The 24,273-nt window shown below is 40.8% G+C and overlaps 1 protein-coding gene across 4 annotated transcripts in view; it reads right to left on the minus strand.

The window, feature by feature from the left end:
• The window catches only part of PLEKHH2 (pleckstrin homology, MyTH4 and FERM domain containing H2), a 157,593-nt gene that overhangs the window by 16,084 nt on the left and 117,236 nt on the right, over nucleotides 1-24,273 (minus strand). For 3 of the 4 annotated variants that reach the window (XM_049870622.1, XM_049870620.1, XM_049870621.1), the window contains exons 25-28: nucleotides 17,650-17,791; nucleotides 7,653-7,798; nucleotides 6,483-6,612; nucleotides 3,339-3,425 (exon numbers count right to left, since the gene is read on the minus strand). In XM_049870622.1, coding sequence (XP_049726579.1) covers nucleotides 3,339-3,425; nucleotides 6,483-6,612; nucleotides 7,653-7,798; nucleotides 17,650-17,791 — 505 coding nt within the window. The other variant, XR_007515569.1, reaches the window with a different exon arrangement.

The following is a 24,273-nucleotide window of genomic DNA, read 5'->3' on the forward strand; positions in this document are numbered from 1 at the left end:
TTTCTGTCAGGAAGGCTGGTGGAATTTTGAAGGGGATTGCACTGAATTTCAAGATTAATGTTTTAAAATACATGTATCAAATATTTCTGTTTCATCATCTGTGAATTGCCTTGGCCCATATGTCTACTGGTATGATCATCATCTTCTTGTTTATAAAGGATCTGTGTATATTAAGGATACAACTCTGTCATATATGCAGCTAATATTTTTTCAAGTTGTTTCTAAAACATTTTTAAAATATAATTTGAAGATGTACAGCCTAAAAGCAAAGGAAGCTGCATCTACTGGTTAGCTTGCAAGACTTTGATAGAACGTTCCCGCACTGAATGCCTTAGGAGCTGCAACCTACCACTGTCTGCTCCCTGGCCTGCATGCCCACCTCACGGGACCTCGGGAAGTGGCTAACTTAACTTAGCTAACTCAATATTGGTATATAGCTTTTTGTTGACTTTGTGTCATTGGTTTTATAATACCTTCAAGTTCTCCATTCAAGAAATAAAGAAATATAAAACTCCCTCAAAAAAACCTCTTTAGCAATTTTATGGAGAAATTGTAACTATAACAGAAAAAGATAGTTTTATCTCCAAGAAATTCTTAGTGATCCCAACCTGTAGGTAAGGAGAGCCCACTATGCCTGCAAAGCGAGTTTAGCAATTCCTGCCAGCCAGGTTAAAAAATATGTAAATAAAATATTTACTAAATAATATAATGCACGTGAAAAATGACAAAATATAAATTAAATTTCAGATAAGTGAGCATATAGAAAGATTAGTTTGACTTTTTAAAAAAAAATCATGTTAAAAACTCTAAGACATTAAAAAAATGAACAGATAAGAGAAATGACAGAAATTATGTTATAGACGCTTTAATCAAACTGAATTTAAACTTTGGTAATTAAAGCTTCTACTTTAATATCTTAATATGATTTTCCTTTTAGAAAGGGAACAATATTGCTAATACTATAAATGAATAGTCATTTCACAAATGATTGCAATTTAATCTTGGTATTTTAAAATATTTCTCATACTGTGATGGTTAAGGTTGTGTGTCAACTTGGCTGGGCCATGATTCTCAGTAATTTGGCAGTTATGTAATAATGTAGTTATCCTCCATTTTGTGATACAATCTAATCACCTTCATGATGTGATCTGATGTGATCAGCCAATTAGTTGTAAGGGGAGTTTTCTCAGGGGTGTGGCTTGCATCAAATATACTGGATGTTCTGGCAAAACTCGCTGGCTTTTGCTCGCTCTGGATCCTGTATCTGGCTTGTCACCATCTGACCTCCGGTTCTTGGGACTTGAGCCAGTGGCCCGCCATATTGCCTGCTGATGTTGGGATTTGTCGGCCCCCATCCTGTGATCCAGCAGCCTACTGTCTGACCTGCCAATCTTGGGTTCATCAGCCCCTGCAGCTATGTGAGTCAGGAGAAGCCTCCAGCCTGACGCCTGACCCACGGACTTGGGACTTGCCAGCCTCTACAACTGCATGAGGTATTTCCTTTAGATAAATATATATAAATATATGCTTCACTGGTTTTGCTTCTTTACAGAATCCAGTCTAAGGTATTTGGTACTGAGAGTGGCTCTAGAGAAATAAAATTGTATGGTTGAGTTTTCTAAATTGGTTCTCAAGTCTGGTTAGTCTTAAGGATGCTGATGTCTCTGCATGTAGTAGTAAAGAGAGCACTGCTAATCCATGGCATGAGATGGCAATAGAAATACACAAAATATCACCACCAACAGATCAAGTATTGGTAAGAGGCAAAGCTCTGGGTGATAGCATGTTTGATACTTTTCTACGATTTTGTCAGAATGAGAAGTATAATAAAGCTGGCTGGTTGGCCCTACTTTTGCTAGACAAAGTGATGAAAGAAAGAGATAAAAGCAGAGAGAAGTCAGCAGAGAGAGAGGGACATCCTACCAACAAGAAACAAGAGCTGGGAGTGAAGCGCATCTTTGGACCCAGGGTCCCTGTGCTGAGACCCCTAGACCCGGGGGAAGACTGATGACAAGGATATTCCCCCAGAGCTGACAGAGAGAGAAAGCCTTCCCCTGGAGCTGGGGCAGTGAATTCAGACGTCTAGCCTCCTAAGCCGAGAGGTTAAACTTCTGCTTGGTGAACGCATTCACTTGTCGTATTTCTGTTATAGCGGCACTACATGACTAAAACACACACAGAAAATACAATCTGTCTCATCTTTTTTTCTCTATTTCTTAAATTGTAAAAAATATAACAGAACATTTGCCAATTTGACATTTTTCAGGTGTACAATTTAGTGAAATCAATTACATTGACCATATTGTACAACCATTAACTATCATTGACAACTTTCCCATCACCATAAACCCACTGCTTCCCAAACAACGGCTCCCCCTTTCTCCCTCCCTCCTGCTCCTGGTAACCACTAATAAACACTGGTTTCTATACACTGGCCTATTCTTGTTATTTCATATAAGTGAGATCATACAATATTTGTCCTTTTGTGATTGACTTATTTTACTTAGCATAATGTTTTCATTATGCCTTTTTGTGATTGACTTTCTTCACTCAGCATGTTTTCAAGGTTCATCCATGTTGTAGTATGTATCAGGACTTCATTTTTCTTTATAAGGCTGAGTAATATTTCATTGTATGTATGTACCACATTTTGTTTACCCATTCATCTGGTGACAGACATTTAGGTTGTTCCCACCTTTTGGCTACTGTGAATAGTGCTGCAATAAACACTGGTGTACATGTCTCTGTTTGTTTTCCTGCTTTAACGTCTCTTTGGTATACACCTAGGAATGGAATTGTTGGGCCATATGGCAGTTCCATGTTTAACTGTTTGAGGAACTGCCAAACTGTTTTTCACAGTGATTCCACCATTTTGTATTCCCACCAGCGATGGATAAGGGTTCCAACTTCTCCACATTCTCACCAACATTTGTTATTTTCCATTGTTTAAAATCCTAGCCATCCTTGTGGGAGTGAAGTGTATCTCACTGTGTATATTTGAATATCCTCCTTGTTGAGATGTCTATTCAAGTTCTTTGCCCATTTTTTGATCGGGCTGTTTATCTTCTTATTGTAAAGTTGTAGAAGTTTTATATATATTTTGGATATTAACCCCTTATCAGAGTTATCATTCCTGAAAATTTTCTCTAACCTTTGTTTTAAAAGATTAAACTGTAGTTATAGTTGTATTTGTAAAAGGACTGTTCATTATACAGTATGAGGAATAAAGTTTGGTATGTATGAGAAAAATCAGATTAAGATATCACTACCTTCTGTTTATGGTAGACTGAGCAATGGTAATGGTTGACTCAGTGTAAAACTTCAGGATTTAATCTTACCATGGAGTTGTATTCTAAGATGCTTAAACCGTCTTCATGTATAGCCAGCCACATGAAAGTATTCCCAAGGGATGATGGAGTTATGGGCTACGAGGAAGTAAAAATACACTATATTATAAATGCTAAACAAATTTATAGAAATCTCTTTCAATCTAACTGCCATACAACATTTGCCATTAAACAACAACAAAAACTTATTAAAAGTCTCTCTTGGGGAGGAGGCAGTGTGGTACAATGATAAGAGCAGTGAATTTGATATTAGGAGACCCAGGTTTGAGTCCCAAATTTGCCATTTACTAAGGTGTTCATTTGGACAAGCTACTTAATTTCTTTGAACCTCAATTTCCTCATCTTTAACATGGAAGCAATAATGTTTATATCTTATTTTTTCTTCTGTTTCAAGAGGCTAATAGTTAACAGAGCTCCTAGGGTTTCTGTGATGATCAAAATTTTAATGAAACAAGTTACACTGACGTGCTTTATAAGGTGTACAGTACTATTACAACAGGAAGAAATATTATAATTGCAGAGTTTTTCTGAAAAAGATTATTAATCTGATATTCAGTACCTAACATTAGAAAATAAAAAGGAAATATGAAAGTGAGTGATCAACAGTAATCAGAAATGCTAAAATTTCTACTAAATTTTTTTTTACTGCAAAAACCAAGGAAATTATATTAATAAAAAGAATCTCCTGCCACTAGAATTGATGAATGTTTTTTAGTAGTCCATAATGATTGTTTCGTTCAGTTAAAAACTGAAATTCTAAGAAAAAACTTAAGCACTTCTCTTAAATCTTAAAAAAGAATGTCAAGACTATATCTGAAGAACTGGGATGCACCCTGGGTTATCCACATGTGATAAAAGTTATCAGAATCTCATGTATAAAAGACACAGGGTTATCACACTGTCTGTGAGGGCTGGTTGAAAAAGATTGTTGCTGGACGCTATCTAATGGATTTCACCTCCTAGTGACTCCATGTGACAGAGAAGAACTACCCCATAGGGTTTTCTGGGCTGTAATCTTTATGGAAGCAGATTGCCAGGTCTTTCTCCCATAGAGCCTCTGGGTAGGTTTGAACTGCTAACCTTTCAGTCGGCAGCTGAGCTCTTAACTGCTGTGCCACCAGGGCTCCTTTTGCAAAGGATAGGCAGTATTTAAAAGGATGCCATTAAATAAACAAAGGGGGTGCTTCCCTGTTATAAAAAAAAAACATAGGCAAAAAAAGTTGTCATTCATGTAACAAGCAATGTGCCGTCATTATTTAATAACACTATTTTTGTGCCAGCAAGCAAAGAACATATTACCGGAGCAGAGAAGGACATTTAATATCCCTTCCAATGCTGAAGTCAGAATTAAAATACATTGTGAAAGGCTGATCTACAGTTCAAGTCTATTTCTTACATATTTTTAAAACCTACTTTGGAAACCCTGGTGGCGTAGTGGTTAAATGCTACGGCTGCTAACCAAAGGGCTGCAGTTCAAATCCTCTAGGCGCTCCTTGGAAACTCTATGGGGCAGTTCTACTGTGTTCTATAGGGTCGCTGTGAGTCGGGATCGACTCGACGGCACTGGGTTTGGTTTTCGTTTATATTCAATTACCTGCAAATACATTATCTAATTTTGTAAGTATACTGACTTTATCACCTTTCTGTTAACTTACTTAGTACACAGCTTCCAGTTCTGGTAGCAAAATAATTTCTTACCTAAGAATAATACAACCTTTCATAGAGTAAGGGTTAGAAGATACCTTATAGTTTACTTTTCTAGTCCAAGTTATTAATTTATAGATGAGGAAACTGAGGCCCAGAAAGTTTAGCCAACTTGCCCAAAGTTGCACAGCTATTCAGCATACATTTATTAAGTGATAATGACGTACAAGGCATTATGGTAGGCACCAAGAAGGATCTCACAATCGGTGAGTCCATATCCTCATGGACCATACAACTTATTAGTGAGGATAAAACAGACACACACACACAAACACAAGATACAATATATCTTCAGAGCCTGAGAGAGTATAAAATGACATGGTTCAATACAAGAGGAGGAGTTAAGTATAGATTTCCCCTTGGGGAGAGGGCTATCCGCCCTCCTAGCAGGGTTAGCCTCCCCTCCCTCAGTGTTTCTGTAGCACTCTGTTCATGTCACTCTTACAACATTCGCCATCCTCTGGCTTGGTTACAGGCCTGTTGCAGAACTGGACTGTGAGTTCCTGGAAGTTCAGACACAGTTCATTTGAAACCACGGCCTTATCTACCCCTAGAGCTTGATGAGTGCTTGCAAACAGAACTCTAAATACTAAATAAATGAGCAAATGAGTGAGTCCTGGGTGGTGCAAATGGTTAACATGCTTGGCTGCTAACTAAAAGGCTGGAGGTTCGACTCCACCCAGAGGCACCTCAGAAGAAACTGAAAACCCTGTGGAGCACAGTTCTACTCAGTTACACACAGGATGGCCCTAAGTCAAAATCAACTGGATGGCAGCTGGCTACTGGTTAAATGAGTGAGGATAAAAGGGAGAATGAATGAATGAATGAATGAAAAGAGGAAAGCAGAGTTTGGATGTTGTTTTCAGTCTAATGATTGGCCTAATGAATCTAAGAAATGATTTAGAGTAGAGAGAAGCTGAGCAGAAGGAAAAAGATAAGTTGACCAGACTTAATGGCCTGACTGAGACTGGAGGCACCCCAGAGGTCACGGCCCTCAGACTCTCTGTTAGTGCAAAACTAAAACCATTCTTGAAGCCAACTCCTCAAAGATCAGACTGAATTATAAGACATAAAATAATACTGGTGAGGAGTGTGCTTCTGGAGAGAAGGAGTGTGCTGTCACATTGTAGGCAGAACAACTAGGGTCATATAACAATCTGTGTATAAGTTTTTCTATGAGAAACTGACTTTAATTGTAAACTTTCACTTAAAGTAAGGAAAAAAAAGAGAAGTTGATGGTTTTCCTACATTTTTTCCCAGTGCCCCTTCATTGTTTTCTTAACATTGTTGGAAATTCCCTTATTTTTTTAAAAAGCTGAATATACTAAATCTGGGGTTACTGCTATCACTGCTTTAACTGACTGGGCTGGATGGAGCTGGCCACATACACAAAGGCTTTCATTATGAAGCTCCCTTTCATTCCTTCCTTACTTTTGCAAGAAACAACTTGGCACCAAAGAACGGCCACTTCCTGGCTACCGTCAAATAAATGCGGACACAATCAACTGTGCTGTGTCCCCGCAGGGCCATCCATCTCGTTGACAGTCGCTGGCAAAGCTGCCTAAAAAAAGAAGAAACACAGAAGCAAAAACAGTGTATCATCCTTCCTGGATAAAGCTCTCCGTGAGCAATCCTAAGGCAAAACTGGGAGCCAGTAAAGTTGTCCCTTTGCGACTCCCATCCACCATGGTCTACCCCTCATCTTTCTGTACAATTCCTTTTACCAAATTCTCACACCATTAGTGCTGTCAGTATCGCCTAGGTTTCTCTTACCCCCACCGGCCCCCCCACTAGTCAGATAAATTTTAAAAATCATGATAAGCAAGCATAAAACCTTAGTGTAAATAAGTTTAAAAGGTAATTTGTCATGGGCATATTCTCATTTTTAAAGAAAAGGACAAAAGAGTAGAACCCAAAGAATGAATCCTGAGTAGTGGAATTTAGGTACTACTGCTTCTGGCTGGAGGAGACGTTGGGGACGGGAGAAATCTTTGAAATCAAGTCACAAAGGCAGCCACCCTTTCTCCAGACAAATCTGTAATGTTTCTATTCTGGAAAACTCCTGGTGAACGGGCTTTGCTGCTGTCTTTTCATCTGACAAGCTTTTCTTTATGTTCTCTGTAAAATCAAAGCTCCCAACACATTGAGTTCAATTAAAACCTTAGACAAAAAAATCTTGTGCCTTAAGAAGATAGTTTATTTTTATTCTGATTTGTTTATAACGTAATACCTAAAAGATAAAAAAATGTTTGGTAAATACTCAATAAAATGAAACATACTATTGGCCAATTTTTTCCTTCTATTTATTATCAGGATTAGTTTGGAAAGAATGAGTAAGATCAAATGAAAAGGAAGTTTTCTAAATTAAGGTAAAAGCTTCTTTATTTTTTTTTAATTATAAATACAGACTCTAAAGTTTCCAAAAGTGTCTTAAAAAGAGACAGAGAGAAAGAGAAATAATCTCTTGGCACTCAATAGTATTAAAAAATCTTGAGAAAATTGTCATGTACAATTTTTTTCATTTTTAAAATTTGAACAGAAAGAAACCACTGAAAGCCTAGTGTGACTCCACCCTTTAAAGGGTTACCAATAGTTCCCTACCTTAATTGTTCTTCAGAACAGCCATCTCTATACCTTTTAGGATAAAATTTCTCTATGACTTGTTTTAGAGTTTGATTTACTTTGCACTGGTTAGTAATGTGTCCTGCTGGAGTTGAGAAAGGTCTTTCAAAATCTCCAATCTCCACCTAATTGGAAAGCCAAAGAAGAGGAAACAGGATATTGAAAAGAGTTTTAGAAAAGCAAATCCATTTTATTCTTTTTTAAACATTCTTTATAACATAAAATACATAAATCTATTTGTCATGATTGTGTGATTGTGAAATTTACCATTATACATAAGAGCTATTATTAAAATATAAATTCTAATTTTGAAAAAAAGATGTAATTTAAACATTTCTGTCCCATCTCTACATTAACCTCCCTGGATTAATCTCACCATCTAGTAGCATTTGCTAAAGGCCACTACTCTCCCCTGCTATTGCCTATATCAGCACGGGATGATTTTTAATTTTTAAGGTACTGTCTTACAGAGAAACCTGTCAGAACCGGAACTCGACGGAACTGCCTTGTTTTTCCAGGTCTCATAAGTTTTCCAGCTCTGACAAGGTACAGTCCTACCACTTTTCTATTGCTTATCAGAGGAGCCCCTAGTGATGCTGTGGTAAAGAGCCATGGCTGCTAAACAAAAGGTCAGCAGTTCAAATCCACCAGGCGCTCCTTGGAAACTCTATGAGGCAGTTCTACTCTGTCTTATAAGGTCGCTGTGAGTCAGAATCGACTCGACAGCAGCGGGTTTGGCTTTCGTTTGGTATTAGAAGAGCCCTGGTGGCACAGTGTTTAGTACCCAGCTGCTAATCAAAAGGTTGGCAGTTCAAACCCACAAGCTGCTCCATGGGAGAAAGGCGTGGCAGTCTGCTTCCGTAAAGATTACAGCTTTGGAAACCCTGTGAGGCAGTTCTACTCTGTCCTCTGTCCTATAGGGTCATTATGAGTAGGAATTGACTCAATGGCAATGAGTTTGGTTTGGTATTTCTTTTTTTACTGGAAAACATTTGAGTTTTCCTTCTCTGACAGTTTTCCGCCTTACACAGTTTCCTGCTTTCATAGGTTTTACTGTAATTGCTAATAAGGCGACATGAAAGTTAAAAGAAAAAGACAACAACAAGTTATAAAACCAAAACACCAAGCCTGTTGCCGTCGAGTCAATTCTGACTCATATGAACCGTATATGACACAGTAGAACTGCCCCAAACGGTTTCCAAGGAGCACTTGGTGGATTTGAACCGCCGAACTTTTGGTTAGCAGCTGTCACTCTTAACCACTACACCACCAGAGTTTCCAAAAAATTATAAAGCTATGAGATATTTCACAAAAGTATTAGTTATATTTTTTAAGCATCTCTACTGAATGTAACGGGAGCAAAAGCTATATTCTCAGTACTCCTTTCCTAGATTTTCTCCATAAACGTTACTGTGTTTATCCTCTCATTCTTAGTCTATTATTTCTGGGATTAGAGCCCTTCATTCCCCTCCTCCTCTCAATGGAACAATGTTCAGCTCTGATCTCTATTAATTAGGTCAAAGAGACATTATCTTCCAACTACCCACCCTCCACCTCTCTATCTACTCGCCCACCCATCCGTTCACCCAAACATGTACTGAGTCCCCATTATTTGTCAGGCACTGTGTTAAGTGATAGGGGGAAGGAATAAATTAGACATAGTCCCTGCTCTCAAGAGCTTGTTGTCTAGTAGGAGAGCCTGAGATAAAAATGAATACAGTGAAAAGGGTTCAAGCAGCGGGATGAGGCAGAGGACATTCAGGTGACTGTCCTACTGAGCATTCACGTCATTATCTAAAGCACTCACAGCAAGCAGATGGACGGTTCCATCAAGATTGGGCAGGAATGGCCTCAGAAAGCTCCAAGTCTCCATCTCGAAAGGGCCCTCTGCCTCCAGTGATGCTGTTAGCACAAATAGCCTCTGAGAATCTGACCTCTGGGGCTCCCATTATCTAGTTCTTAATCTTAATCTGGCCAGTTACTATCTAAATCCCCCAGTCTGGCTTTGCCCTTACATCCTATTCTCATAATTTCCTAAATTGTCTTTAATCAAGTTTCTTACTTGTTGGTTACTTAGTTCAGCTCTCATCCCTCACTTCTCCAGGTTTCTATCATTCCCCATACCCTACCTAGCCAACGATCCATCCTAGTTTCCTTACACCAAGTAAAAGTGGGTCCATCTGCTTTTCAATCTTATTGAAATCCTTCCACCACAGCAAATTCTTTACTGTCCCCAAACACAGAAATGATTGTGGGATGACACAGTACCGAGCAGTGTTTTGTTCTGTTGTACACAGAGTCACTATGAGTTGGAAAAGACCTGACGGCACCTAAAAACCACCACCAGGCGGCACTTAACACTGCTACCTATGAAACCTTCGATCAGGATTTAACCTCCAAGGATGGCAGTTAGGACAAAAAATGGTCAAACAAATAGTAGGCTATTCAAGGCAGTCTTGCGTCTTAGGGAACCCTACAGTAGTTTCTTCAAGCTCAGTGTCTCCCCTCCTTGTTGCCTGACATACACTGTGGCACAGAATAGGCACAATAAATGTTTGGAGAATAACTGGAAATCAAGTTAGATAAGTCCCAATATGCCCCACACAAACACAATGGTTGCAGTGCAATGGGTTTCTCTCATATATGGCCTTTCTGGCCTTGGGTTTATAATTCTGCCAAAAATAATTGGGTGGGCCACACACTGCCTTGTGATTGATTTATTTTATGCATCTTGCAGGGATTGGTTGGTTTAATATGCAAATAGGGTATGTAAAACCACCCAATAAGGATTAAGTGCCCTTGCAGGGATTGGTCAGTTTGTGGTATGGCTGGGAGGGCCATGCTTTAAAATTAAATATAATGGCCAATCCCACAGAGGCTGAGGGGGTCCTCACTACTGTCAAGAAGATCCTGCAGCAGAGGATGTCTTTTGGACCTGGGTCCCTGTGCTGAGAACCTCCTAGACCCAGATTAAAGAGCTGTAACACTGAAAACAGCGCAAGATGGTAAGAAACAACAGCAGGCACGGCAGAGCCCAGGAGTAGAGAAATAGCTGGTTGGGAACAAAGACACTGGCACAAGACAGCATGGTGGGACAGTCGGCCCACGGAGAATTCAGTGCTTTGGGACAGGAGGTTTGCTGTTGGAACTAAAGAGCTGTAACACTTGCTCAAGTGGGGCGGAGACCAAGAGAAGGGCCAGTGGCTAGCATGGCTGAGAAGGAGCTGAGAGCTGTCTTGGGTGGAAGCTGTCTTAATTGACAGAATTGATTCTATCTCCTGAGTCATATCCTGTTACTTCCAAGTTGATCCTGTTCCCGAGTTGTTACCTGTTACTTCCTAATAAAAAGCATAACCATAGGTATCATCTGCGAGTTCTGGGTGGTCATTGCAATGAACTTTTGAACCCAGCAGAGAAGTGGAGAGCGCCAGGGAAGGGATGGATGGTATCAGAAATAGTGAAAAAGTTGGGGAGTGGAAGCATATCTGACCTCCACCTCATAGGAACCAATTTTGTGCTCATCTTGAGTCTCATCCCTCCTCCTGAATGTTGACAGGCCCTGACACTAGATTGCAATGCCTTACCAGACACTATGTCCAAAACGGAAACCCTGGTGGAGTAGTGGTTAAGAGCTACGGCTGCTAACCAAGAGGTTGGCAGTTTCAAATCCGCCAGGCATTCCTTGGAAACTCTATCGGGCAGTTCTAGTCTGTCCTACAGGGTCGCTATGAGTCAGAATTGACTCGACAGCAGTGGGTTTTGGTTTTGGTTATGTCCAAAATTGATGACCAGCTCCAAAAATTACCTAATTAAGACAGAAAATATCAACAACAGGGATCTGTTGTTGTTAGCTGTTGTCAAGTCAGACCCCAACTCACAGCAACACTATGAATAGTGGAATGAAACGCTGCCTGGTCCTGAGGTATCCCCAAGATCAACCAGTTACAAATTGGACCATTATGATCCATAGGGTAGGAATGGCTAATTTCCAGAAGCAGACTGCCAGACGTCCTAGTCTGTCTTAGACTGGAAGCTCCACTGAAACCTGTTCAGCATCAGAGCAACACGTAAGCCTTCACTGACAGGCAGGTGGTGACTCATAGATACTCAGTCTCCAACAGAAATAACTTTTCTTCTACAGAGTTCAGATTTCTTTAATATATTTCATTTATCTTCACTTGGTCAACTAGTGCTGTTAGAACAGAAATACCACAAGTGGATGGCTTTAACAAAGAGAAATTTATTTCTTCTAAGTAGGCTAAAAGTCCAAATTAAGGGTGTCAGCTCCAGGGGAAGGCTTTCTCTCTCAGTTGGACTTCCCATCCATCTTCCCCCGGACTAGGAGCTTCTCTGTGCAGGGAACCCAGGTCCAAAGGACGTGCTCTTCTTCTGGCACTGCTTTCTTGGTTGTATGACGTCCCCCTGTCTCTCTGCTCCCTTCTTTCTTTTATCTCAAGAGATTGTCTCAAGATGCAATCCAATCTTGTAGACTGAGTCCTGCCTCACTAACACAACTGCCACCCATTCTCCCTCATTAACATCACAGAGGCAGAATTTACAATACATAGGAAAATCACACAATACGGGGAACCACGGCCCAGCCAAATTGATTCATACATTTTTGGGGGACATAATTCAATTCATGACATTCACAAAAACTATTAGGACGTAAAGAGGTCAGAGGCATTATTTAATTTTCCTTTTACAGTTAGTAATGTGCTCAGAATTTTCTAGGTGTTTATAGCCTTACCTTTCTACTGCTTCCTTAAATTCATCTAAAAAATGTTAGAAGTACATATATCCAAAGCATATTCTAATTTTTTCTGGAGAAGCTTTCTTGACTAAATTGAAAGTTACAGTAAGAAGACTAAGTTAAATTTCAGTAAAAATGAGAGAGATTTTAACAGCCAACCTATACCTTTAGAGGACTAAAGCCTAGAATTACAAGTGATAGGAGATCATTCCTGACCATGTCACCAAGAAAACTGTTACCTTATTTCTCTTTTCTTAGTTTTTCATCACTTATAAAGAGAAAACATTCAGTATAGTATTAATGCTTTAAAGTTTGGATGATCGTAAAATTACTTAAAAGTAAGCTAAATTATCAACTATTCAGTCATTCAAAAACATTTATGGAGAATGAACTGAGTGTAAGACACTGTGCTACATACAAGATATTTGAATAGGAACAGCTCTTGCCCACAGGGGGACCACAGTTACTGGCAAAGAGCAAAAACATAAATAAATACTTAAAAGCCACTAGAGTCGCTATGAGTCGATGGCTGTAGGTTTGTTTTTTTTGTGTTGAGGTTATCACAGGAATAGATACATGAAGGACAATACAGAAACCCCCCGCGAATGGACATTTAACCTATCCAGGTAGGATCCAGGAAGGCTTCCTGGGAGAAGTGACACCTGAGATAAAAATTACAGGATAAGCTGAAGGTAACAGGTGAAGGGTTGGGGGGTAGAAGCATTCCACTCAGAGGAAACAAAGGAGTATCACAAACAAAAAGTGAACCACATCTGAGTCAGGCAATTGTGCAGGGAACCACAGTTTATGCTTTATTGAAGCATAAAGTCCCAAGTAAGGAATACTAAGAGATGAGGCTGGAGAAGCAGTCAAAGATCAGATCATGAATGTTCTCCTTTGTAAACAAGGGGCTGGAATAGCTAGATTCACATTTTTGCTATGCAGTAAAACCTGCAAAAGCCAGAACCTCTGCAAGGTGGAAACCTGTCAGAGAAAAAAACTCAAATATTTTCCACTAAGAGGAGTGATAAGAAAGTGTCAAAGGCAGACAACTTGTGAGACCTGGAAAAACAAGGCAGTCCTTTTGAGTTCCAAGCTCTCACAGGTTTTACTGTGTCTCCATTCTAGTTACTATTGCTGCATACCACACCACAAGTGACACTGTGCCAATTTCTAAGCCCAGGCCTCAAGAAAATGACAGGTTTCACTTCCTGCCTTTCTTTTGGGACGTTGCTAATGCAACCCCACCGCCATTCTGTGAGGAAGCACAAGTAGCTGTGTGAGGAGACCATGTGTAGGTGTTGCAGCTGACAGCCTCAACGGAGGTTGTAACTGACAGCCAGCATCAGCTGCCAATTGTGTGACAAGCCTTCAAACAATCCTAGCCCTTAGCCTAGTGTCACAACCAGCCTTCAAGCTACACCAGGTGATGCTGTGTGAAGCAGAGGCAAGCTGTCTTGCTTGATGTTGATGTTTTAAGCAACTGAGCTTTGGAGTCGGTGGTTAGGCAGCAATAGATAACAGGAACAATAACTGGCACAATCCCTCTAGCATCCCCATGGAGGAAGGAGCCTGCTGCAGGAGAGCAGGCAGGATGTGATCACGGTCTGAACCGTAACAATGGTAGTCAACATGGAGAAGAGTGAACAGAGTAGAAAATACCTAAAACTGACAGGCTGTGGCGACTGGTAGAAAAGGGTGAAAGGGAGGGAAGAAGCAGTGACGATTCTTGGATTTGAAGCTTGCATGGGGAACTGAGTGGAAGCAGAACCCCAATAAAGATATACAATACAAAGAAAAAGGAAGAAAAATAATGAGTTCAGTTTGGGATATGTTGAATATACGGAGCCCGTGAAAAAGTATAAATTGGAGATAAAAGATCTGGGGATCACTGGCATAGGTAGTTGTCTTAATCATCTAGTGCTGCTATAACAGAAATACCACAAATGGATGGCTTTAACAAAGAGAAGTTTATTTCCTCATGGTAAAGTAGGCTAAAAGTCCAAATTCAGGGTGTCAGCTCCAGGGGAAGGCTTTCTCTCTCTGTCGGCCTTCTCATTAATCTTCCCCCAGACTAGGAGCTTCCCTGTGCAAGGACCCCAAGTACGAAGGACGCGCTCTGCTCCCAGTGCTGCTTTCCTGGTGGTATGAGGTGCCCCTGTCTCTCTGCTGGTTTCTCTCTTTTATATCTCAAGAGATTGCCTCAGGATACAATCCAATCTTGTAGATTGAGTCCTGCCTCTCTAACACAACTGCCAACCAACCTCCCTCATGAAAATCATAGAGGCAGGATTTACAACATATAGGAAAATCACACAATACGGGGAATCATGGCCCAGCCAAATTGATACACACATTTTTGGGGGGACATAATTCAATCCACGATAGTGGTGAATAATAAAGAGGATGAATGAGGTCTCTTGGGAGAGTGCACAGAGCGAAAAGTCATAGACTGAAAATCCTGGGAAATCTAAACCTTTGAGCAGATGACATATCATGAATACTTTAACATTTTCCCTTAATTAACCTGTGCAAAGCCTCGGGTGTGGTAGAGACTTTGGTTGCGGCCTACATCCATTCTCTCCTTCTTCCTAACAAACACCCTGAAGTTAGTTGGGCACACTGCCACCCAGCTAATCCTATACTCCCCAGCCTCCCTTGTAGGGAGGTGAGGCTATGTGAGACATAAATGAAAGCATTCTATGTAACTTCAGGGAAGTTTTCTTAAAGGCAGGAGGACGCGCCCTTCTTCAGCCCTTCCTCCATCCTTGTGCCTGGAACACTTATGTCATCACTGGAGCACTTGGCAACCTCCAGGATCCTGAAAATGACATCCTAGGGATAGCGGAATGGAGAGCACGAGACAGCCCAGGCCATGAATGACCTCGCAGAGGTCAGGATGCATACGTCTCTACGTGAGACACAATACACTGCTTTTTCTGATGAAGTCAGTATTATTTTTTATTAAGGTTGAACGTAATCCTAACTGATGTAATAGGTAAGCAAAAGAAACTGTCTTAGCCTTTTTAAAGATTGATTCCTACTAGCTCATTGAACCATCGCAGCATGGCACTCTTAGCCCCACAGTGCCGTATGAAAACTCCTTTATTAAATGCAAAGCCTAGCTGTATACTGTCAAGATAATTAAGAAACAGTGTTGTTGTTGTTGTTGTTAGGTGATGTCGAGTCCATTCTGACTCATAGTGACCCTATGTACAACAAAATGATACACTGCCCGGTCCTGCACCGTCCTCACAATCGTTGCTATGCTTGAACCCCTCATGGCAGCGGCCGTGTCAATCCATCTCATTGGGGGTCTTCCACTCTTTTGTTGATCCTCTACTTTACATAGTACTATGTCCTTCTCCAGACAACAAGTCCAAAGTACAGGAGACAAAATCTTGCCGTCCTCACTTCTAAAGAGCATTCTGGCTATACTTCTTCCAAGACAGACTTATTCATTCTTCTGTCAGTCCATGGTATATTCAATAGTCTTCGCCAATACCACAACTGAAAGGCATCAAGTCTTCGGTCTTCCTTATTCACTGTCCAGCTTTCACATACATATCAGGCAATTGAAAATACCGTGGCTTGCGTCAGGTGCATCTTAGTCCTCAAAGTGACATCTTTGCTTTTTAATACTTTAAAGAGGTCTTTGGTAGCAGACTTCCCCAATGCAATATGTATCATTTGATTTCTTGACTGCTACTTCCACGGGCATTAATTGTGGATCCAAGTAAAATGAAATCCTTGACAATTTCAATATTTTCTCCGTTTATCATGATGTTGCCTATTGGTCCAGTTGGTCCAGTTGTTTTCTTCATCTTGAGGTGTAATCCTTAATGAAGGCTGTAGTCTTTGATCTTCATCAGTAAGCGCTTCAAGTCCTCTTTGCTTTCTGCAAGCAAGGTTGTATCATCTGCATATCTCAGCTTGTGTATGAGTCTTCCTTCAATCCTGATGTCATGTTCTTCTTCATACAGCCCAGCTTCTCAGATTATTTGCTCAACATACAGAGTAAGTATGGTGAAAGGATACAACCCTGACGCACATCCTTTCTGATTTTAAACCACGTCATATTCCCTGTTCTGTTCAAATAACTGCCTCTTGGTCTAAGTAGAGGATCCACATGAGCACAATTAAGTGTTCTAGAATTCCCATTCTTTGCAATTTGTTATGATCCACACAGTCGAATGCCTTTGCACAGTCAGTGAAATACAGGTAAACTTCTAGTATTCTCTGCTTTCAGCCAGGATCCATCTGATATCAGTAATGATATCCCTCGTTCCATGTCCCCTTCTGAATCCAGTTTGAACTTCTGGCAGTTCCCTGTTGATGTACTGCTGTATCCACTTTTGAGTCACCTTCAGCAAAATTTTACTTGTGTGTGATATTAATGATATTGTTCAACAATTTCCACATTCTGTTGGATCACCTTACTTTGGAATAGGTATAAATATGGATCTCTTCCAGTCGGTTGGCCAGGCAGCTGTCTTCCAAATTTCTTGGCATAGACGAGTAAGCACTTCCAGTGCTGCACCCATTTGCTGAAACATCTCAACTGGTATTCCATCAATTCCTGCCGCCTTGTTTTTCGCCAATGTCTTCAGCGCAGTTTGGACTTCTTTCTTTAATACCATTGGTTCTTGATCATATGTTACCTCCTGAAATGGCTGAAACTAGGTTCCCTTTATAGCATACTGTCTCCTTCTACATCAGGGCTAATACAGTATATACAATTTGGAGTCAAACTGTAATTATAATGCCTGTAATTGGAGCCCTGGTGACGCAGTGGTTAAGAGTTCACCTACTAACCAAAAGGCTGGCAGTTCAAATCCACCAGTCACTCCCTGGAAACCCTATGGGGTAGTTCTACTCTGTCCTATAGGATCACTACGAATCGGAGTCAACTTGGTGGCAACGAGTTTTTTGGTTTAATCATAGCAAAATGAAATTAAAGAATTACTGAAGGTATATTGCTTTACTATGGAGTAATAGTGGCACAGTGGTTAAGAACTCAGCTGCTAACCAAGAGGTCGGCAGTTCGAATCCACCAGCCACTCCTTGGAAACCCTATGGGGCAGTTCTACTCTGTCCATAAGTTGTTATGAGTTGGAATAGACTTACCAGCAACAGGTTTTTTGATATTGTTTTACTACATTTAACTCAGTGTGGAAATTAGTGTCTTTATAATATATTACTCTTAAAATATATGAACGTTACCTGAGCTAAAAGAGCTGCCATTTCCAATGCCAGATCCTTGTTCAGAGGAAACAGCCCATTTATTATTTGATCGTTCGTCTGATACATTAACAGCAACTTTTCTCTATCAGTCTCTCCACGAGCTTGCACTGAGAAATATAGTCTGTAAAAAAAAAGAGGGGGAGGAGATTCTTCATGAAATAATATACTAACAAAGGAGCACACAATGATATGTGCCATCAATAAATACAGAGGAAATACAGATACGTGCCATCAATAAACACCGGGGACTGTTCTGGCACAGTTCTCCAGGAGACAGGAATTTAGGCCACTACAATCCTGTCAGTGACCTCTCTTTCTGTTTTCTCCAACATTTCAGCAAACTGAAGAAAAACTGTACGTGAAGCTGAAGAACCCTGTTCTGCTATTTTTATGCCTTGAAATACCAAACATTTAACTGTTACTGAGGAAGGACCAAAGACACCGAGAGAAGTGAAATATGCTCACTCTTGTAAGGAATGCTGCCAACCCTTCATTTCCCAAACAGCTTGAACACACCAGGGAGTAAAGAAATGAAAAAGGTTTCAATTCAAAAATCAACCCAAAATCAACATCAAATAAGGGGGGTTGGGTTTGAGAACCTAATTATTTGCACATTTAAATGTGTTTTGACTTTCTTGCCACATTCTGATAAGCAGCTTTAGAAGTGAAAAATATTTTATATGTTATTACTATGACCCGTTGTAATATGAAATGGCTTTTGTTTGCCTAGCAGGTCTTCGTCAAATCAGGGATCCTCTCTATTTATTCACTGTGTCATTTGTTTATATGTGAGATTCTGGGGTGCTCACTTCAGGCTGCAGATGGGGGGGTGCTATAAATGCTGTGAATGCAGTGACAATGGGGTGGTAAGCGACACTCAGACGTACCTGAATATTGTCATGACAACACAGTGGGTAGAAAAGATCAATTTACATCTGGTATTTTTTAGTTATTAGGTAAGCCAATGGGTGGCACAAAGGGTTTGCTCTCAGCTACCAGACTAAAGGAAACCCTGGTGGTGTAGTGGTTAAGTGTTACGGCTGCTAACCAAAGGGCTGGCAGTTTGAATCCACCAGGCGCTCTCTGGAAACTCTATGGGGCAGTTCTACTCTGTCTTACTCTGTCCTGACTATGAGTCGGAATCGACTCGATGGCACTGGGTTTGGTTTGGTTTCGTTTTGGACTAGCCTAAAGGTTGGCTGTTTGAACCCACCCAATGGTGCACTACAAGAAAGACCTGGCCATATGCTTCCATAAAGGTTCCAGGCAAGAAAATCCTATGAAGCAGTTCTACTCTGAAGCACATGGGGTCACCATAAGTTGGAATCAACTTCATGGCAATGGGTTTGGTTTTGATTTTAGCTATTAAGTATGCATCCATTGGCTATAACCGTGGATTTCAGCCCTGTTCTCCTACACCCTTGAAGGGGATGTCACATTCCCATCAGCTAGAATACCTCCCTCAGAAATTATCTCAACTAGCAACAAGTGGAGCCCTGGAGACATACTGGTTAAGACCTTGGCTGCTAACCAAAGACTGGCAGCTTGAATCTACCAGCTGCTCCTTGGAAACCTCATGGGGCAGTTCTACTCTGTCCCATAGGGTTACTAGGAGTTGGAATCGACTTGACGGTAACCGGTTTAGATTTTTTTTTTTTTAGCAAGGAGCGACAGGGCAGCAGTTCAGAATCTCTGGGGAAGCCTGGAGACTGCACTTTGAAAAGCTCCTTCCCTCCATGAGTCTGATCACTCTTCCTGCCCACCCAGGTTAAGGATCACTGAACTGGGCAGACATTTAGAGTGGTTTCCTAAAAGGTGGGAAAAAAAAATCAATCCTAATCCCCACTTTTATCTATGACTGTATGACGACAAATAATCTCTGGGTTTTGTATGACGACAAATAATGAGGGTTTGTTAAATTGGTAGAAGAACACGGCTGGGCGATGTCAGCCAAGAGATATAAAAACAAAGAAAATAAAGTTCAAAACACAAAAGTCCTCCCTTTATAGCACGTTTACACATATACGTTCTGTACTGCATCTGTGTACTGAGTGTGTATTCCCTACCTAATGTTAGGAGCTACAGTAACTGTAATCCACCAGGGTTTAGCTAAATGTCTACTACTGGAAGGTTCTTAATAAGAGTTTGTATTAATAATACAGTGGGGAGGGGAAACCCAGCTGTACAAACGGCTACAAGGTAAGAAGAGCTAAAATGCATTTTCTATTAATCCTGACGTGCCAGTAAGATTAAAACTGGGAAGGGAAATGGAAGCACTGTAAGCAGAAAAGGAAACACAATCCTGAACCCGTTATTAAGGGAACGCACCATGTAGAAATTATTGGCTCAAACCCCTAACGAAACAGCTCTTGCAACTATACAGGGATTTAGAGAGAATCTGGAGAGGAATTAAAGAAGAATCACGAAAACGACCAAAGGGTTAGAGAATCAAAACCACAGAGCTTCAACAGGAAAGGCGCCAGGGGAATGTGATATGAGGCTTTCACAATCTGGCCAGTTTCCAGCTGCTCCCAAATCCTAAAGAGGACAGAAGCAGAGAATGCAGGCTTCCATCCCAGCAGGCAACGCTTGGATTAGATAACCACGTGCATTTCCAAATGCCCAGCCCCTCACCTGACATCCAGGAAGCAAAATACTGTGGGATAGAAATCACATTGCTCGTGGACCAGTGCCACTACTCAAACATTGCTTCCAGATTCATCAGAGCTCTCAGCACTGCTTGGTAATCCTCTTTGTTTGCCCTGGATTAGCTCCACATTTCATTCCTCAGAGCGTTTACCTCCTACTGTTGCCCTTCTCACCGTATTTTAAACTTACTGAAGGAGCAGCCCGCTTTAGTCTCCATTTATGTCCCCTTTGCACCTCTGTGCACCACCGTCTAGTGATCACACTCTACTGGAACCGCAATTGCGACCCTGCTTCTCGGCGCTCTTCCTGCCTCTCTGGCTACAACCTTTTACTCATCTGCTCAGAAGTCACCACTCTGCAAGCCGTTCCTGACTTGCTTGATGTTCCTGCAACATCTTGTACATATAATGTTATATTCATGGTTAGGGCAAATATCTATGGAGCATTTACGATGTGGCAGACTCCGACCAAAGCACTTTACATTTTCCAACACTTAATCCTGCAGACAACCCTAGAGGGAGGTACTCTTTTCACCTCCATGTCACACCGGGTACTTGAGGCCCAGAGACACTGAGGGACTTGCTCAAGGCCACACAGTGAGTGGGAGAGTCAGGATTCTAACCCAGGCCACTTGCCTCCGGAGCCCATATTGTTCACTGCTCTGCTGTCCTGTCTCTGTGACACCATTAATCATACGGAGATGGGGGGGGGGGGGGAGTGGAGTTGTTTCCTTCAAGAAAGGGCATTTGCCAGTTTTGTTTTCTTAAAAACATGCCTTGACTTTTACAATATCAAATACACAGTAAGAAATGAAATTATACGAAAGCAGCTTCAATATGAACAGAATTTAAACATTGGTTTCCAAATGGTTATGTACAAGAATAACTAAGTTAAAAACCTATTAATTAGATTTTTCACTCCTGAATCTAAACCATCAAAACCCCACAACTTCAAAAATTCCATAATAAAGAGAGTTGATCTTTTAGCTTTGCTAATTACAGTGCTACTTGACAAATAAAGTCAAGGCCTTGGCTGCATGAGAGATCCAGCCAGTTCCTCTCTCATCCGTGTCACTGGACAGGGCTCGTTGTCTAAGCTGTCCATACTCATATGCAAAGCACGACCATATTGAGAAACATAGCACTTTCTCACAGCTGTGACTATCCAGCCATTTCAGATTTCTGTTAAAAATTAAGCTTTCCAGCTGAGTTCTTTTTTCTGATGTCAAAGATACTGTCAGGCTTTTTTAAACAAGGCGATCGTCTTCATGTGTTACTCGCAACTCTCTCTGTGCTTTCCAGTGGTATTTGCTGGACTTGGAGCATTATTCTTATTTGTGTCTTTCTCCATTTCACCCACATTTAATTTTGGTGCTGACCATAACATCATAACCAAAGTTAGTATATATATTAAGTACTCATAAGGTATGGGTTATGAGGAGTACTGTCAGACCATGGAAGTCATTCCATTTGGCTCTATCAAAACCAGATGAGAATTCCTGGCCCTCTTCTACATAAAGATATATGGTGGGTCAGGTCCAGGAGCTGGCTCCCTCCCACAAAAGGTGAGATCAAAAGTCAGGGGAAGCTGAGACTAGACCAACTATATGGTGCCCAGCTACCACTACTGACCGTTCTCATCAGGGCCACAATAGATGGATCCTGGTAGAAAGGGAAAAAAATTTGGAACAGAACACAAATTCTTAAAAAGTCCAGTCTTACTGGATCAGTTGAGACTAGAGGACTCCCCAAGTCTATTGCCCTGAGATACTCCCTAAACTTTGAACTCAAACTATCCCGAGGTCACCTTTTAGCTAAATAAAGATAAGCTCATAAAATAAAGAATATTACCAGTGAGTACTGCACACCTCTAAAAAATCATCTATGAGACTGAACAGTCAACGATTACTCTAAAACAAAGAAGAAAGGGTAAGTGGACGGGGAAACCAGATTCCTAGATACGAAACACCCAAAACAGAATTAATGAGAATGTTAACACATAGTGAAAAATGTAACCAATGTCACTGAACAACTTGTGCAGTAATTGTTAAACGGGAACCGAAAACACAATAAATATTATTAAAAAGATTTTAAAAAGACAGGGTAGCAATGAGGCTCAGGAGCCTGGAGAGCTGTTAAAACACAGACTTCCAGGCCTCACCCCCAGAGGTTCTGATTCAGTAGGTCTGGAGTGTGGCCTAAAAATTTACATGTCTAACACATTTCATGTGATCTTGATGCTGTTGGTCCAGGGAAACATACTTTAAGAATCAGTGTTCCAGCCATCACAGAATTGAAACAATCATCTGGAAAGTACAAATTTTCCAGCCTGCTGTTCTTGCAAATCACCAAAAAGCAACAGATGAAGATTGACATCAGTGGAAACAGGTTCCCCCAGGAGTAGGGCCCATTAGATTTCTACTACCTAAGCAGTGCTGCTTTTCTCTAGGAAAGTATGATTTTAAAACCTTAAATATCAAACCTTAATAGTCACCTTCTTGTTCCTCAGACTTCTGGCAAATCATTACAGCACATGAGCACCTGAATAAAGCAGCTCACAGCCACCATTCTCTATACAGGTCAACAGAGACTCTTCAGACAATGGGTGGCCCCTGATGGCTGCCACCGTGGCTACGTGGATGAGAGGGGAGGGGGCGTCCACAATATGGATGTACCATATCTATTTAACCGTTTCCGTTATTAACCAAACCAAACCCACTGCCGTCGAGTTGATCCCGACTCATAGTGACCCTATAGCACACAGTTGAACTGCCCCATAGAGTTTCCAAGGAGCACCTGATGGATTTGAACTGCCGATCCTTTGGTTAGCAGCTGTAGCACTTACCACTGTGCCACCAGTAATTATTAATAAACATGTAAGCTTCCCCCCTAATGTTTCATTGTTATACAAAATGTGGCAAAGAAGATACTGGAATATGTACTCTTGCCCACTTATGTGGGTATTTCTTTCTGTTTTTTTTTTATTGTACTTTAGATGAAGGTTTACAGAACAAACTAGTTTCTTATTAAACAGCACGTGTACTGTTTTATGACATTGGTTAATAACCCCACGACATGTCAGCACTCTTCCTTCTTGACCTTGGGTTCCCTATTACCAGCTTTCCTGTCCCTCTTGTCTTCTAGTCCTTGCCCCTGGGCTGGTGTGCCCCTTTAGTCTCGTTTTGTTTCATGGGCCTGTCTAATCTTTGGCTGAAGGGTGAACCTCAGAAGTGACTTTATTACTGAGCTAAAAGGGTGTTCGGGGGTCATACTTTCAGGGTTTCTCCAGTCTCTTTCAGGCCAGTAAGTATGGTCTTTTTTTGTGAGTTAGAATTTTGTTCTACATTTTTCTCCAGCTCTGTCTGGGACCCTCTATTTTGATCCCTGTCAGAACAATCAGTGGTGGTAGCCGGGAACCATCTAGTTGTACTGAATTCAGTCTGGTGGAGGCTGTGGTAGATGTGGTCCATTAGTCCTTTGGACTAATCTTCCCTTGTATCCTCAGTTTTCTTCATTATTCCTTGCTCCAGAAGTTGTGAGACCAGTGGAATAACTGAGATGGCCACTCACAAGCTTTTAAGACCCCAGACACTACTCACCAAAGTGGAATGTAGAGCATTTTCTTTATAAACTATGTTATGCCAATCAAGCTAGATGTTCCCCGAGACCATTTCTGGAAAAAGAAATACTGAACTGGATCAAAGCCTATTACATTCTTTATGGTAAACAGTGCCTACACTTCTTACATTCCAGTTTTAAGTCTATGAAACAAACATCTTCTGGAAGTGAGCTCCAAAAGATGTCAATATTACATTTTATGGGGTATAAGATCCAAATAAAACCAGCAAAGTTATCTATTTTTTTCTTTTCGCAGTTAATACGTTAACAGTGTCTATGAAGCACCACTTCCTATTAATACATAGAAAAAAAGAAAATATTTTTTAAAAAAGAAAGA

This window comes from Elephas maximus, chromosome 26 (genome assembly GCF_024166365.1).
Source record: "Elephas maximus indicus isolate mEleMax1 chromosome 26, mEleMax1 primary haplotype, whole genome shotgun sequence".
In the NCBI taxonomy this organism is placed as follows: Eukaryota; Metazoa; Chordata; class Mammalia; order Proboscidea; family Elephantidae; genus Elephas; species Elephas maximus.